The 13,675-nt window shown below is 43.1% G+C and overlaps 1 protein-coding gene across 2 annotated transcripts; it reads right to left on the minus strand.

The window, feature by feature from the left end:
- Positions 1–275: 275 nt before the first annotated feature.
- Positions 276–10,286, minus strand: kcnj13 (potassium inwardly rectifying channel subfamily J member 13). 2 transcript variants are annotated; one of them, XR_003889963.1, is made up of 4 exons: positions 10,112–10,286; positions 6,495–7,058; positions 3,387–4,904; positions 276–2,220 (listed from the first exon to the last, which is right to left on the minus strand). XR_003889963.1 is itself a non-coding variant. In XM_029843593.1 (3 exons), exons 2-3 carry the CDS (start codon positions 7,009–7,011, stop codon positions 4,330–4,332), a joined length of 1,092 nt encoding a protein of 363 aa, XP_029699453.1. In that variant the 5' UTR covers positions 7,012–7,058; positions 10,112–10,286; the 3' UTR covers positions 276–4,329. The 2 variants fall into 2 exon arrangements, 1 of the variants encoding a protein (XP_029699453.1); XM_029843593.1 differs by having other exon boundaries at positions 276–4,904.
- Positions 10,287–13,675: the final 3,389 nt, after the last annotated feature.

A 13,675-nucleotide genomic window follows, 5' to 3' on the forward strand; every position in this document is an offset into this window, starting at 1 on the left:
ACACACACACACACAGTAATAAACCAGGAACAAAAGGTCGTGATCCCCCCATTTCCCGACGCATGAAAAGATGACCCACGTTTTGAGGACATTTTTCTTCTTTATTTTTTCTCCTGACAGTGAGATGATTCTCATCATGAGTTAGCGTAACAGCAGGCTAGCTACGCTCGTTAGGGAATTGAAAAACTGATGAACTACCTGCTGTTGATGAGCCCAAATGGTATGAAGTGAACACACGTCCTCCTCTTACTGTCAGGCGTGACGTCATCACGCGGGGATGCTTCAGGTAGCATTTCACACTTGATTGAAGGATCAATCTGAGGGACGCCGCAGCGGCGCCACACAGTCCACACAGTGGTGTGTATGCAGGTTTCCAAAAGGTCTTCTCAGTTTTAAGTGGACGCGGCGTCCCAGCGAATGTCTCAAACACAGTTCAGTTGTCTCACAGAGTCCCATAATATTACCCGTGCTCGACAGATGTTCCGATGTGCTCCTTCAGTCAGGTGGAATCACCTCAAACTCTGGGAAATACTGTAGCAGTCAGGCATCGGAGGAGCGCTGCAGGCTTAACTCCAAAGACCAACTCCACTTCAAAGGCATTATTTTTCCTTTACTCGTCCTGGTGTCTTCGGCGTGTCTGTCTTGACTCAGCCACTCACGCGTGCATGTGAACGCATGATGGACACGGCAGGGGTTCCACAGGCAACAACAATCACAGCATCATGCGATCGGTCAGATTTAAGAAGCAATTAAAGCCTGTAAACTTTCTGTTGAAACAGGACATAACAGGGTCAGCAGTATGTATCCACTCCTAATTAAAAGAGAATTCTGTACATATTTTAAGCACCCAAATGCATCTGGGATGAGGATATATCATTGACACACAGCTAAAATAGGCACAGTCCAGAAAAAACGCTCTGATTTTACTGATATTAACTTAAATAACAGCAGGAAGGCGACACAGGATGCACAAAAGGTCCCTGCACACACACGCAACATATCAGGTCTTTGCTGATCATCAGACGTGTGGCTGAACTGGAGTGTCTCACGTCCTCAGTGTCCATCCTGTCCTCCAGGGGTGCAGGGTGAGAGTGTGATATAGGCAGCGCTTATTGTTAAGTGCACTTTGTGTAACCGATGGCCTTTTCTTTCCTCTGCAGTAAAGTGTCGTTTGTAGTCATGAAGCATCCTTTTATGTCGCATAACTTCTTTGTGGAAATAAATGAGGTATTTTTTCATAAACCTTTAGAAGGTTCGGTGAAACCTGTCCTTCATCACTCGTAAGCGTGTCGTTAAACTCCCTGTCAATGCAAATGTTTGACATGAATTCAATAAAGGACGGGGAAAAAAAACCAACAAGTGACGACTTTTATTGTGAGTCCAGGCAAAGATGTGTATTCTGGGATGAATGTACACGCTAAACATATAAACAACACGCCTATTTATACGTGTAATAGCAGGATCCAATCGATATTTTATATATTCTTCATTTTTTACTTAATCCATAGAAAATGGAGATGACTACTTAATTCAGAAATGTGACATAAATAGACAAAAAATTCTAAATTAATAAAACTATATCTGAATGAACGCAAAGCTAAGGAGAATCACACACATTACTGACACCACTGTTACCATGGATACTCACCAAAACAAGCTTGTTTAGAAAATATTTATTTAATGTATTTTACACTGTACAAAGGCACTAAAGCATGAGAGATACACAGAAATCTCTTTCTTGACAATCACAGAACACGTTTCCTCCCTTATAGTCATCTTTAGCAAAAAGATTTCATTAAAACCAAATAAAAATAGACAAGAACTCGTCTTATACAATCAGCCTTGAAAGGGAAACTTTTACATCATCTCATCTTCCATTTGCTTAAACTTGACATGTATTATTAGAGAAGCAATACATCCTTTTTTATACATGATTATGGCAATGATTTGTCAAAAAAATAAGGCAGCCGTGTGCACCTCAGTCAGCGGACAGTATCATCAGTCACTACAGGACAGAATGTCCTTTCATGGAAGGACAGGACAGCAGAAAACACAGCGGTTTTAAATATTGGCTCTTGATTCTGCTGCTCAATCCAACACGGAAAGCTTTTTTCATGTCGGTTTGGCCCCCAAGAGGAGGGTTTGTGGCTGCTTTAGTCAGGCCTGTCAGCGGCGTCTGACTGTTACGAGGCACCGAAGGAAGACGCGTTCTAACGCTCGCTGTGAGAGGTAGAATAAGCAGAATTGGATTGGAAGTATATTTCACCAAACAGTGATGCATCATCAAAAATCACAAAAACGGAACCGAAAATGGAAAAAAGCCAAATGCCAACGCTTGTCTGAAGAGCCTAGATGTTGAGATTCCTGACCGGATGCTCGGGACAGCCTCTGGATAACAGTACCATGGGACAAAGAGGCTCTAACAAGGACAAACATCTCGTTTTCTTGACTTCACTGTTTGAATTACATGAAGCCAGTTGATCCAAGATAAACCAGAGAACATGGACACATTCGTTCTCCTGCATCCCAGCATCTCTCACTAACTGTGGTGTAGCTCCATGTATAGGTCATGATATATGATCTGGGTTATATACTACAGTATAGCCAAAGGCCGAGCATTGCTGCGTCCCCTTATAATCAGCATTATATTTAGTATTCCCCTACAAAAGCATCCTAAAACTGCCTCCTCTTGTTTGTTCTTGCTACTGGCTACTCACATTAGCAGATAGCAGGATAGTAAATAATTACTCCTCAGGTTCTACACTTTACTGAAAAACTATGACGCTGTTGTCTGAATTTAAATAGGTTTGAAGTCCCTAACATTGTGTTAAGGCTGATATTTCAGCGTTAATGCCCCTTTTCTCCTCTCCATCACATCTGAGAGACATGTCTCACTGTGACCTTTGATGAAGGAGAACATTGTAGAAGCGTGACGTCAATGAATCATGACGTCATAAAAACACGACATGACAGCAAAACGAGAAGCGCTGGGACTGAAGTGATATGTAACATCCGTTATTGTGGTAGCTAACATCAGTTAGCTGTCAGATTCTGATGACTACCTTCATGGATTTGGTCTATCAGATATTCTTTAACTGTTGAACTTGTGGTCATTTAATTCCCCACAAGATGCATCTTGCCATTATTTTTATTAATCTGTTCAATGTCACAATTTTCAAATTTCCTGCTAATCGAGTCACTTTTCACAAACTAGCCTTGTTGTTATTTAGCTCACTGAGTTTACAGACAAGATCTTTACGTAACATCTTCCCATATTTCTCTCGTCTGGCCCGATCTTACATTAGTGCACTGCTGCTGCGGTTTACTATTGCTGTTTTATGTCTGATTATTTTAGATAGGTTAGATTACGGAGGCTGGAACATCACCTGTTCTTTAGCGGTGGCTCAACTTCAAAACAGAGTCAGACAGGAGCAATCGATCACAGCACAGGCTAGCGTGCAGCAGCCCCACATAGAGGAGCACCGAGTGATCGATCAGACAGGCCACAGCTAGTGGAGGAAGATATTTACTGTCGTTGTTTGATGATTTTTCTTATAATAATTGTAATAATAATAATAATGATTGTATCTTTAATTGTGATAAGTAATCTGAAACGGAAGCCTAAACTATCATTAATTAATTTAAGGAAAAACACTTATGCTTCATGTCATGTTACACATTTCTAGGATGCGGCCAATGAACTGAGAGAGCAAAAGAACGATAACACAGAATGTTTTAGATGTTTTAAACGCAAGAGGGGAAGCATTTAACCAAATTTCAATCTATTCCTGATCATAACGTAAATTTAGAAAAGAGAATCATGTTGTATGTTTCTATTTATTTACATTTTTATAAAAGCTTCGCTTTGCTCTATTATTCAAAAAATAATTGTGCAGGGACCTGACATGTTTGAGTAAGTTCCTTTTTTTTCTTTTGTTACATATAAAAAATTCACAGTGTGTTAATAATAAATATTAATGACTACAAAATTACATGGAACTGAATTTGAAATTTGAAATTATACCTCCTGTAATCAGCTATAAGCATAATTAAGTACAGTCACTTTATCATAGCCCGACACACTGGGTTTAGTGTGGGTCTCTAGGATATCTCAAACTGTTTGCTACTCCGAATCATCAAGGAAGGAACTGGGGAAGGTGGATTTGTCAACCAGCTGGATTTCATTTTATTTTAATTAGGTAAATGTACATTTCTATTTAAGCAAAAAAAGGCATAGCTTCAAATAAAAATGATCTGCCCCATTCTTGCCCTTCCTGAAAATCCCATCACAAACTCATTCTGTCTCCAGGAGACTCCGAGTCAGCATCTTTACTCTATCCTCTCGTTGCCTTCACCATTGATTTGCACCACAAAGTCCTTGTTTGATGTTTCCTTTGAATGGGCCATGTCGAAATGTTGCATTTTCATCACGTATCTACCCTGTTCGTCCAGCGCCAGAGCGGGGATGAAGCGTCGGTCAAACTGGATCTCTTGGCGCAGGTAGGAGGTTCTCTTCTGGCAGAAGTCACCAGTTCCTTCTTGTAATGCTGACAGGAAGACCACCAGTTCAAAGTGGTTGTTCCTGCCTTCACACAAGGTGGGGTAGAGAGGGCTCTGCCGGTCCAGGGGGTGGTAGAAGGTGAGGGGGAATATGAATAGGGGGCATGGCTGTTGGCCCAGTTGGTCCAAGTGGAAGTCCACAGAGGTCTGGTGCAGGACCTCTCCTTCATACTCCTCATACAGCACCGCACTCACCTTCACATCGACGAGAGGATGCTGCAGCAGGTTTGTGGCTCGGAGCATGAGGCACGTCTGGCTCTGGTGCTGACCTACCACCGCATAAGGGCTAAACCGGATGGCCCCAGCCCGCATCTGGGGGCGAGCGATTTTGGCTACAAATGCACCTGCGGGATAAGAACAATAAGACGTCACTTTGTATAATGACACTCCTCATTTAGCAATGCAAAAAATCTTAAAAGAGTCATAAATCTCAATCAGGGCAGCAGGAAATAAACTCCAAGCGTGGGCAAACTCAGTGTGAGACGCACATTATCAGTTTCCAACAAGAGTCTGGGCTTAAGCTTCTAAGCAGCCTGGCTCCCATTATTTGTTATTTAGGAGTCCCTCATGAAGATATCATCAAATGGACAACAATGGTGTTCATGGCAGAGCTGAAAACTGAGACATCCTCAACATTCCTGCCTGTTTTCAGTTTAAATGGACACGTGCTGATGCTAAAACTGCAGTTTCTGTGCAGTTAGATGGGATTAAAACAGACTGAAACAAAAACAATTCTACTAGGAGAAAGAAAAACATAATTATTTGAACCACACCACATCTGTGAACAAGTGAGCTCGTTATAGTGATGATTTAGGCCTGTTTCTGGGCCCTGACAGGTCACCAATGATGGGACAATCAACTCTGGATTGGCAGTGAATTTAAACAAAAATGTTAGAACACCTGTGATCTCAGTGTCTGAAAATATACCATTAAAGAGAAATGAATAAAAACACACAGCAGCTTCACATGTAACACGATCAACCTTAAACTCACCCTTTCTCCAGCCTAATTTGCCTGGGGCTCCTTCACAGGGAGGCCTCCCTCACCATCTTAATCTTTCTTAAATAAACATACAACTGATCATTGATTATTGTAATAGTACGACTGTAGTACATGAAAATTGAGATTAATGAAATACGTATTTAAAAAAACCTCCCATGAAAATGCAGTACTAAAAGTGTCCATTAGATGTCACAATTTATCCCCAAATCACTATGAGAAAGAGACAACCAGCGTCCTAATATAGGACCAGTAGATTTGTTCGATTTTACCTTCAAACGGACTTCTACATTTTTCTGAAAGTCAGAAAATAGGGACAAAACAAACTCCAGATTGGACAGTTTTGTTTTTAAATCACAAAAAGACTCCCTCCAGAAAGATGTTTCATCCTGTGCAGCGTCGGTCACAGTTAACTTTCCAGCATGCACTTGACAAAGGTGCACGAGCGCACGTGTGATGGCATTATTGACAATAGAGGCCGTTTATGCATTTACGATTGAATATTTCCACCACATTCTGCATCAATTACACCGCTGTCCTCGCTTATCAGGCTTGTCTGCACGTTGTCACCCAGTGAAAAGCGATAATGGAGTGTAATTTATGATAAAGGAGAGTCCAAACTATTGATTTCACACACACTAACAGAGGGTTGTGTTAAAAAGAGCTGAAGCAGCAGAGTTGACAACAAAGAGTTGTAAACATGTCCCTGGAATGACCCCAGTTTGGTTCACTGCGGTTGCGATATCAACCTGAGAATCTAGTTTAAACACTAGAGTGAGTTCAATCCTCCTTGTTTGGTTGCTAATTAAATAAAGTGTTTTGCTCATGCAATCACCACATTCTGCTTCATTCCGCGTTTTAACTAGCATCTGAACTTCTTACGGCTCGAGCGGTCAGAAGGTCCCTTGCTTTCGTTAGAGATAGATGAGGTTTACCTGTGATGAAGGCTTCCAGCATGAGTCCCAGCAGCATCTGCACAGCCAGAAGAGCTATGGCACTGGGACAGTCTCCACTGGGGAACATGGTGCCATAACCAATAGTCAGTTGCGTCTCCAAGGAGAAGGAAAAGGCAGCCGTGAAGCTGTTAATGTGCTTCACGCACACCACATGCCCCTGCGGGGGCGCGTCATGGTCCTTGACAGCCAGGTCTCCGTTTAGGTGGGCCAATAAGTACCACAAGCAGGCAAAGAGAAGCCAGTGGGACAGGAAGGAGACACAGAAGGCTAATAGGACCCATCTCCAGCGTAGAGCGAGCAATAGTCCCCACAGGTCCTGCAGGGCCAGGAGCCAGGCGCCACGTGAGAACCAGCGCTTGGAGCCAGAAGGGTACAAAGAGGGTGGGAGCGAACAGTGTCCATCTTTGGTGACCAGACGCTGGCGAGGCGGAAAGGACAAGAGAGGCGAGCAGGAAACCTTGCCACCCAGAACGCGACTGTTGGATGTGGTTGTCATGGTTACAGGTGGATTTCAAGCGGGCCGACGCGGGATGTGGGAGGATTCTGAAACAAGACCAAAATAAGAAAAGAGAGATGTTTTTATATGACCACGAGAATCTGGAATAAATCAGCCTGCGCCTTAAAACCGCTCTTTTGGTCTGGTTTGCTCGGGGACACGCGGACACTAACAGCAGTAGCAGCTTAAAAATATTTAAGAATTTGGACCAGAAGAGCGTCCATTTTCATACACATATCTTTAGAAAGCACATAAGATGAGCATGCTTTGATAAATTCACTGTATTAATTTGACCTTTATGGCAGTTCTGATATAGATGAAAGTGCATTTCTTCTTCCTTTCGCGTCCCGATGACCCCACCTAAACCCACACCTGAAGGCTAACTCAGAGAGGTGCGATAACAAAGGAGGGGACACGAGGAGCGCACGACTGAAACATACTGAGACTGGACCATCTGGCACAGAGGGGAAGGGGACCGGGCTGACAGACCTGAGGAAGGAACCAAACAAAACCCAACTCATACAACACAATAACAAACACCGTTTTTTAAACCGTGTATAAAAATAAAACCCAGCAGAAAAACGCTCGTAAAAAGAAAAAAAAATGTAAGGAAGTATTATTAAAGTAGTATTAAAGCGGAATGCATTTATTTTGAAACCAGCACTTGACTGAAGTAGTTCTGAAAACCTGGACAGATGTGGAAACATAATCAATCCTGTAATGCAAAGCTGAACAAACAGATCCGCTCGGATCTGCCGAGCTGTGGAAGCCTTCCTTTAAATCCCGGACCTGAGTTTGTGTCTATAGACCCATCGCGCTAGTAATTTAAACAGGCTCTCCTCTGTGGAGGACCTTTGAGCACAGATGTATGTGCAGCCCTGACAGGCAGACAGCTAGAGTTCTGTCCCCGTCAGAGTCTCTATTTCTATGTCAATATTGTTGCCAGGAGATTAGAGCAGGTCCCAGCTGGGAATCTGTCTGAGGAACACGCGACACGCAGAGTAGGAATGTGTCTTTCATCTGTGGGAAGCTTTAGACTCACTACGTTACATGACTTTCCTCTCTTTTCCCCTCAGCCTTGGAATATACATCCATCTGCATTTAATCCATGTTTTACTGATGCACTGAGAACTCAGGGTCACGGGTGATGTTTATGGCCTGACTGCTTGGTGCTTATAAGAAAGGCCCGATGATGCGTCCGCTGCCAGTGTCAAAACATGAGTGATTGGCGAGACGAGGATGGTAACAAGCATATATAAAGACACGAACCCACTCAAATAAATGCTGCTGCTGGACATTTTTAACATAGTTCAATTTGAATGAAATGGATGTGAATGGTCAAAATCACCCTTTAAAGGCTTTAGCATTTCATCCTTTGGTTAATGTTCAAATCCTCTCTGATGTTATGTCCATATAAGTATTAATGTTTATTGAGGAGGGACAAATGCATCCAACATATCATAAACCACACAACGCAGGTGTCGTCCATACAGGTATCGAGCCACTGTTTAGAGCAGCGACTGTGCCATGCTTGTTACGTGCGCTTGTTACAGCGCATGTTACGGCCAAACTGGTCCCCAGAGCAGTTTCCTATCGGCTCCTCTCAACCGGGCTGCAGGTATTCCGGATCCATTGTGCAAATGTCAGAGATGTCGAGCCGGTTCGCGCGTTTGTGCACGTGGTGATGAAAAATCAATGCTTGTGGAAACTTCCACTAATGTGTGACAGGCGCCATTGTTAGGCGCCATTGATGGTTAAGAATCCACTGGAGACAGAGCAAAAGCTGGCGTACACGCTCGCACCTCTGTGCTCGGGAAAGTACACACTTTGTCGCTGCCCAAAGAAGAATTGCATTGTGGGATACCTAGCTGGCCCTCAAGTCCTCGCACTTCCACCTCTGATGCCTACTTGATAGAACAGGAAGAGGAAGGGCGCTTCTGGGAGAGCAGGAGCAGACATGGCGGCTGACCTTTGGAGGTGAACAGCACTCGGGTGGCCGCCGATGATGTTACACAAGAATGTTTGGCCACCGAGTGGATGGCAGCTGTCACGGTTATCTCTGGTTACTTTATCCAGTAATTCGCGTTTCTGCTTCCAGATGTTGGTGGCACTTTGTTTGCAGAGGCTTCGGTGTCCAGGATGAGAATAATAAAGGTTTACTATTATAATGTTTGATGTCAGAAGGGATTTATTACGTCGCTGCTAAAAAACCAAGTCAGAGGTCAAGGTCATCGTGACCTTGTGTTCTGACTCTGTGGTTGTAAAATGCTCTCAGATGTTTGTGGATATGGAACCTAACCTGGGACTGGTCTACTGAATTTGACCCATCTTCTAAATTCTAAAGTTCCCGACTCTAAAGTTGGAACTTCAGAAACTTTTTCTCACAATAAATACTTGAGATGTACAAACTTTGGCAACAAATTCACCAGGAACTCAAGGAGAACGGAAGGCGAAAGCGATACGATCCCGGCCAGACGTCACCGATCGACATTTGACTGTTAGATGCAAACACGAGTTTACATCACTTTTTTGTTCAGGCAGCACTAAAACTGAAAATCATTAGCGCTTTCCTTCCCAGCCCACAAACGAGACGACCAATTGAACCGTTTCCATTGTTCAAAACTGGCAAAGTTGGGAACAGTACCTGGACTCAATGGCTCTACTTCTAACAATCGCCTCAACAACTGAACAACTTCATGCTACGTTCGCTTCCTTTGACTTTACTCAATCAGGGAGGGCTTCGAAAATGTCTCGCTCGAAGAAAGAGGACAACGTCCGCCGTCTCATACATGACACCGCGGACAAAAAGTACTTTGTGAGAGCGTGGCGACAAGACACTAAGCAATGACAGCTATGCCACTGAGTGGAGTCAGCCATTTTCCGATGAATTTACCAAACTTTCAGCGCCTGTCGTCTCTATTCCCAACAATAAGACCATGAAACATCGCTGCAGTCATAAAACAGCCAGGTTTTCTGCACACAGACTGCTTACAGGAGAAAGAAATGCACATAACTAATGTGATCAGAATAAATCCCCCTTTTTAATCATGGTCTGATTAGATCACTGATCACTCACTGTCCCGGTATCAGCATCACTCACCTAAATCCGTTCAAGGGCCCTAGCACCTTTTCACCTTGGAGGTTGATGTAATCGGGCTCTGATTAGGTCCCTGATCGTGCGGTACTGTCCCAGAGGAGTGAAGCTGGTCTCGGTGTGGAGCCGGACTGAGCAGAAGACTCTGATCTGCTGCTTCCAGCTCTGGCCAGAGGATCATTCAATTGGTCACATTACTCTGCATGGAGCCTATTAGTGTTCCCGGAAGACAGAAGACGGAGGAGGAGGAGGGAAGGGGGGAAGCAACACCTTGTCACAGTTCATTCAGAGAGTTGCTTGTTGCTGGTTGGTGTCCCACAGCTGCTGCTGTGAGAACCTGGGCTGGACCATGAGCGTTTAACCACTTTAACCACAAAACCGGGGCTTTCTTACCAAGTCCTCATCCGGCCCATTGATTTTGCTGCAGCGGAAATAAATAAATGAATAAATTGTTGTTTCTAAAGGGAGACAGCTGAACAGTGAATTCATTCGCAAATGTCTGAGAAATCTATGATTTTTGCCTCTTGCTGCTTCTCGACGTGACTGCCGTCCCAGTGCAACTAGCAAACTGGAAAAATAGAAAAAGAGCAGTTACTGAATAAGGGGGAGGTAAAAGCTCGACGCCACAAACACCAGAATAACTGTAGAAATGTCTTTATTGATTGATTTTAAATGTGAAATGAGACAACGTGATCTCAGAACAGTTAATAAATTAGCTCAGGGTTCAGCGAGAACTCATTTACTGTTGACAGAAGAATAGCACAGCCACATGACAACTTAAAGTCAACACTGTTTTTGACCCCGAGCAGCAGGACGGAAGTATGGGTCTGGCCATTTAACACTTTTTACAGCGTTGCCTCCACCACGTTGCTGTTTGGAGTCGCCCTTTTGGTCCGATATATAATTATATGTTTTATTTTTGGCCCATTCATTTAAAAAAAAAAAAAAAAAGATACGATCTTTTACTTTGACTCGTATCATGTAACACTTACTTAACTTTTCCACCATAATAAAAAGAGAAAAAACAACAGATTTGAGCCCTAGAAAAAGAAATCGCAATGACAAAAAATGAAGTATGTCAGGTGGAGGACGTCAGAGGGAAATACTCAGACAGGAACTGGATCCTGTATAATGGCTGTAACTGGGGCCCATTTACTTTGAACTGGCCTCTCACCTGCTCCATGACTAGCTGCATTAGCAAACGCACGGATATCTGCCGAGTGGGCCGAGGACTCGCCGCCACATACGTACTGAGCCAGCCCACATCCTTAAATCAACAAAGCAGAAATGGATCGCAAATGCCTGCAGTTTTAAGATTAGACCACGGTGGAATGAGTCTGTGGCTGAGCTCTGCAGGGAGGCCAGAGGAGCGTTTATACAGGGGGTTTATCGGATGCCCCATCGGACGCTGATGGGAGGCAGCACTGGGGCTGAAAATATCGCCCCTCTTACACAATAACTTGTTTGAATTGTGTGAAGACTGTTGAATTTAAAGCTGGGAATGTCCCGAACAATAATGGGACGCTTATTAGATCTGATGAAGTGAGCAATTGGAAGCCAACCAAGCATGTGACGAAATTAGAGCAGAGCGCTCGAGGTATGTTAGCTGTGGTGCTTCCAGCGTGACATTGCTGAGTGTTTTAAAGGGTTGCTGGTGCCATCCTGGCCTGCCTGTCTCTAGTGCCTGTAATCAAAGAAAAAATAGGTAAACTATCATTTAAAACCAAATGCTCTGGCTTTACGAATACAACCCCAGTTGGTTTGCTTTTACAACCTGTATCTATGAGACTAAACTTTCCTACAAAGGTTCTTCCTGGATGTGCACATGCACACATATTTGATAAGAGTGTTGTGACTTATTAACCAGGAATCATTAAAGTTATGCTGGATATGTGAAGGATTGCAGCCTTTCTACATGGACTGATGGTTAATACCGGTACATGCTAATTACAGATGCTACATGAGTGATTTTGGATGTACTTACTCAGCTTTCTTCTTGCATCTCAGCGGTCGCTGAGGACCGTGGTTAATGAATTTCATTTGAATTTAATGCAAAATTTAGTGTTGTCTTGATTGATAAAACTAAAACAAGATATTGTTCCTCATCTGAGGCATCCAAGATGTAAATCTGGTCGAAAAAGTCAGATATTTACAATGGATGTGATGAAAATGACGTGTTGTAAGCTGGAGAAAAGCGAATCTGCTTGCGAGACATTTTTCCGTCTCGCTTGTTGTAAATCTTTTGTCCTGATATGGACTAATGTGTCTGAAGTAGTGATACTGTCCAACTACTCGTATTATTGTTCATTGTTTTTCGTTGTTGAGCGACTAGTTTCAGTATAAAACAGACTCAGAGTGCTTCTTTTGTCATTTTCAAGTTATTTCAGTGGCTGTTTTGGGTTTTTCTTTTTTTTTAACAGATGTTGTCCCTCAGTTTATTCCACAACAATTTATATTTATTTAATTTTATAGTTGTGAGGTGAGCACCAATGCACAAACCAGCTTATCCGCACACATAAATGTCGATGTTTTTAGAGCTCCACATGCTGTTTTCCAAACTAGTGAAAAGAAACCAGCAAAATATGTATTTAGTGTAGAAAGAAACGCTAATGTAGCCCTGACACCATCATCAAACACCATCTTACACACTCCAATAACTATTCTAACCAGATATTATTGGAGCAGCAGGGTCAGATGTGCCACTTCAGCAGGGTCAGATGTGCATCTTCTGTTCAGAGTTTAAGACAAAAATATAAATTCCTGAGCCAGAATCATTGCGAGGACTCTGGTAACATACAGGGGAGGTTACAGAGTAAGAAGCACTCAAGTCAAATATTGAAGTTTGTTGAGCTGAATTAATGCAATGCTGCCATCCTGTGACCAAAAGGTGCCACTTAAGTGTCTTTCCTTTCTGCCTCTATAAACAATGAAACCACATGATGCGTTTAAGAAAAAGCATCCACAGATAAATTGAAGCAGACAGCTGTAGCTCAACCCTAAAGTGCCCCCCCTCCCCAAACATCATATTCCTAATCTCAAGCTTTTTGCAAAGACTTATTGTTAAACTTGTTCACATGGTTGGACTACGCAACATAAGTGAATCTAATGACTTTAAACTGTTGGAAAAATGGCGCAGATATTGCAGGACTGCCCTCCGTTCACATTCCCCCCCAGCCACAATTCTTTCAGGACATTGTGGTCTCATTGCTGAGCAGCTGGCAAGCTCCTGGCTGTTGTAGAATGTGAAAAATGAACTTTAAACCCTGTTTGTCAGCTGACATGCGATAAAACTGCTCTTTGAGGCCCTGGCTTAACGTGGCCTGGAGTTTAGCACCAATTACTGCACAGTGTTGGACAAGGAACTGACAGGCAAAGGCACCTGTGCATTTATGAAATACTTTAACCTGAATTACTGGAGCAGGTTGACAGAACAAACACTCATGCACACACACACACACACACACACACACAGGGTGGTTTTCCTGATAGGAAGTGCAGAATGCAGAAAACAATTAAACAGGCAGTAATTAGTCAGGGAGCAGCTTTTCAGGTTTCACCACTGAAGGCGTT

Source organism: Takifugu rubripes, chromosome 11 (assembly GCF_901000725.2).
Source record: "Takifugu rubripes chromosome 11, fTakRub1.2, whole genome shotgun sequence".
Lineage (NCBI taxonomy): Eukaryota > Metazoa > Chordata > Actinopteri > Tetraodontiformes > Tetraodontidae > Takifugu > Takifugu rubripes.

Bases quoted from the DNA above. Each gene is read 5' to 3' on its own strand.
- kcnj13 (XM_029843593.1), bottom strand. From the start codon at position 7,011: ATGACAACCACATCCAACAGTCGCGTTCTGGGTGGCAAGGTTTCCTGC. The intron at 4,905-6,494 runs GTAAACCTCATC...CTTATCCCGCAG, and splicing joins GCTGGAAGCCTTCATCACAG to GTGCATTTGTAGCCAAAATC.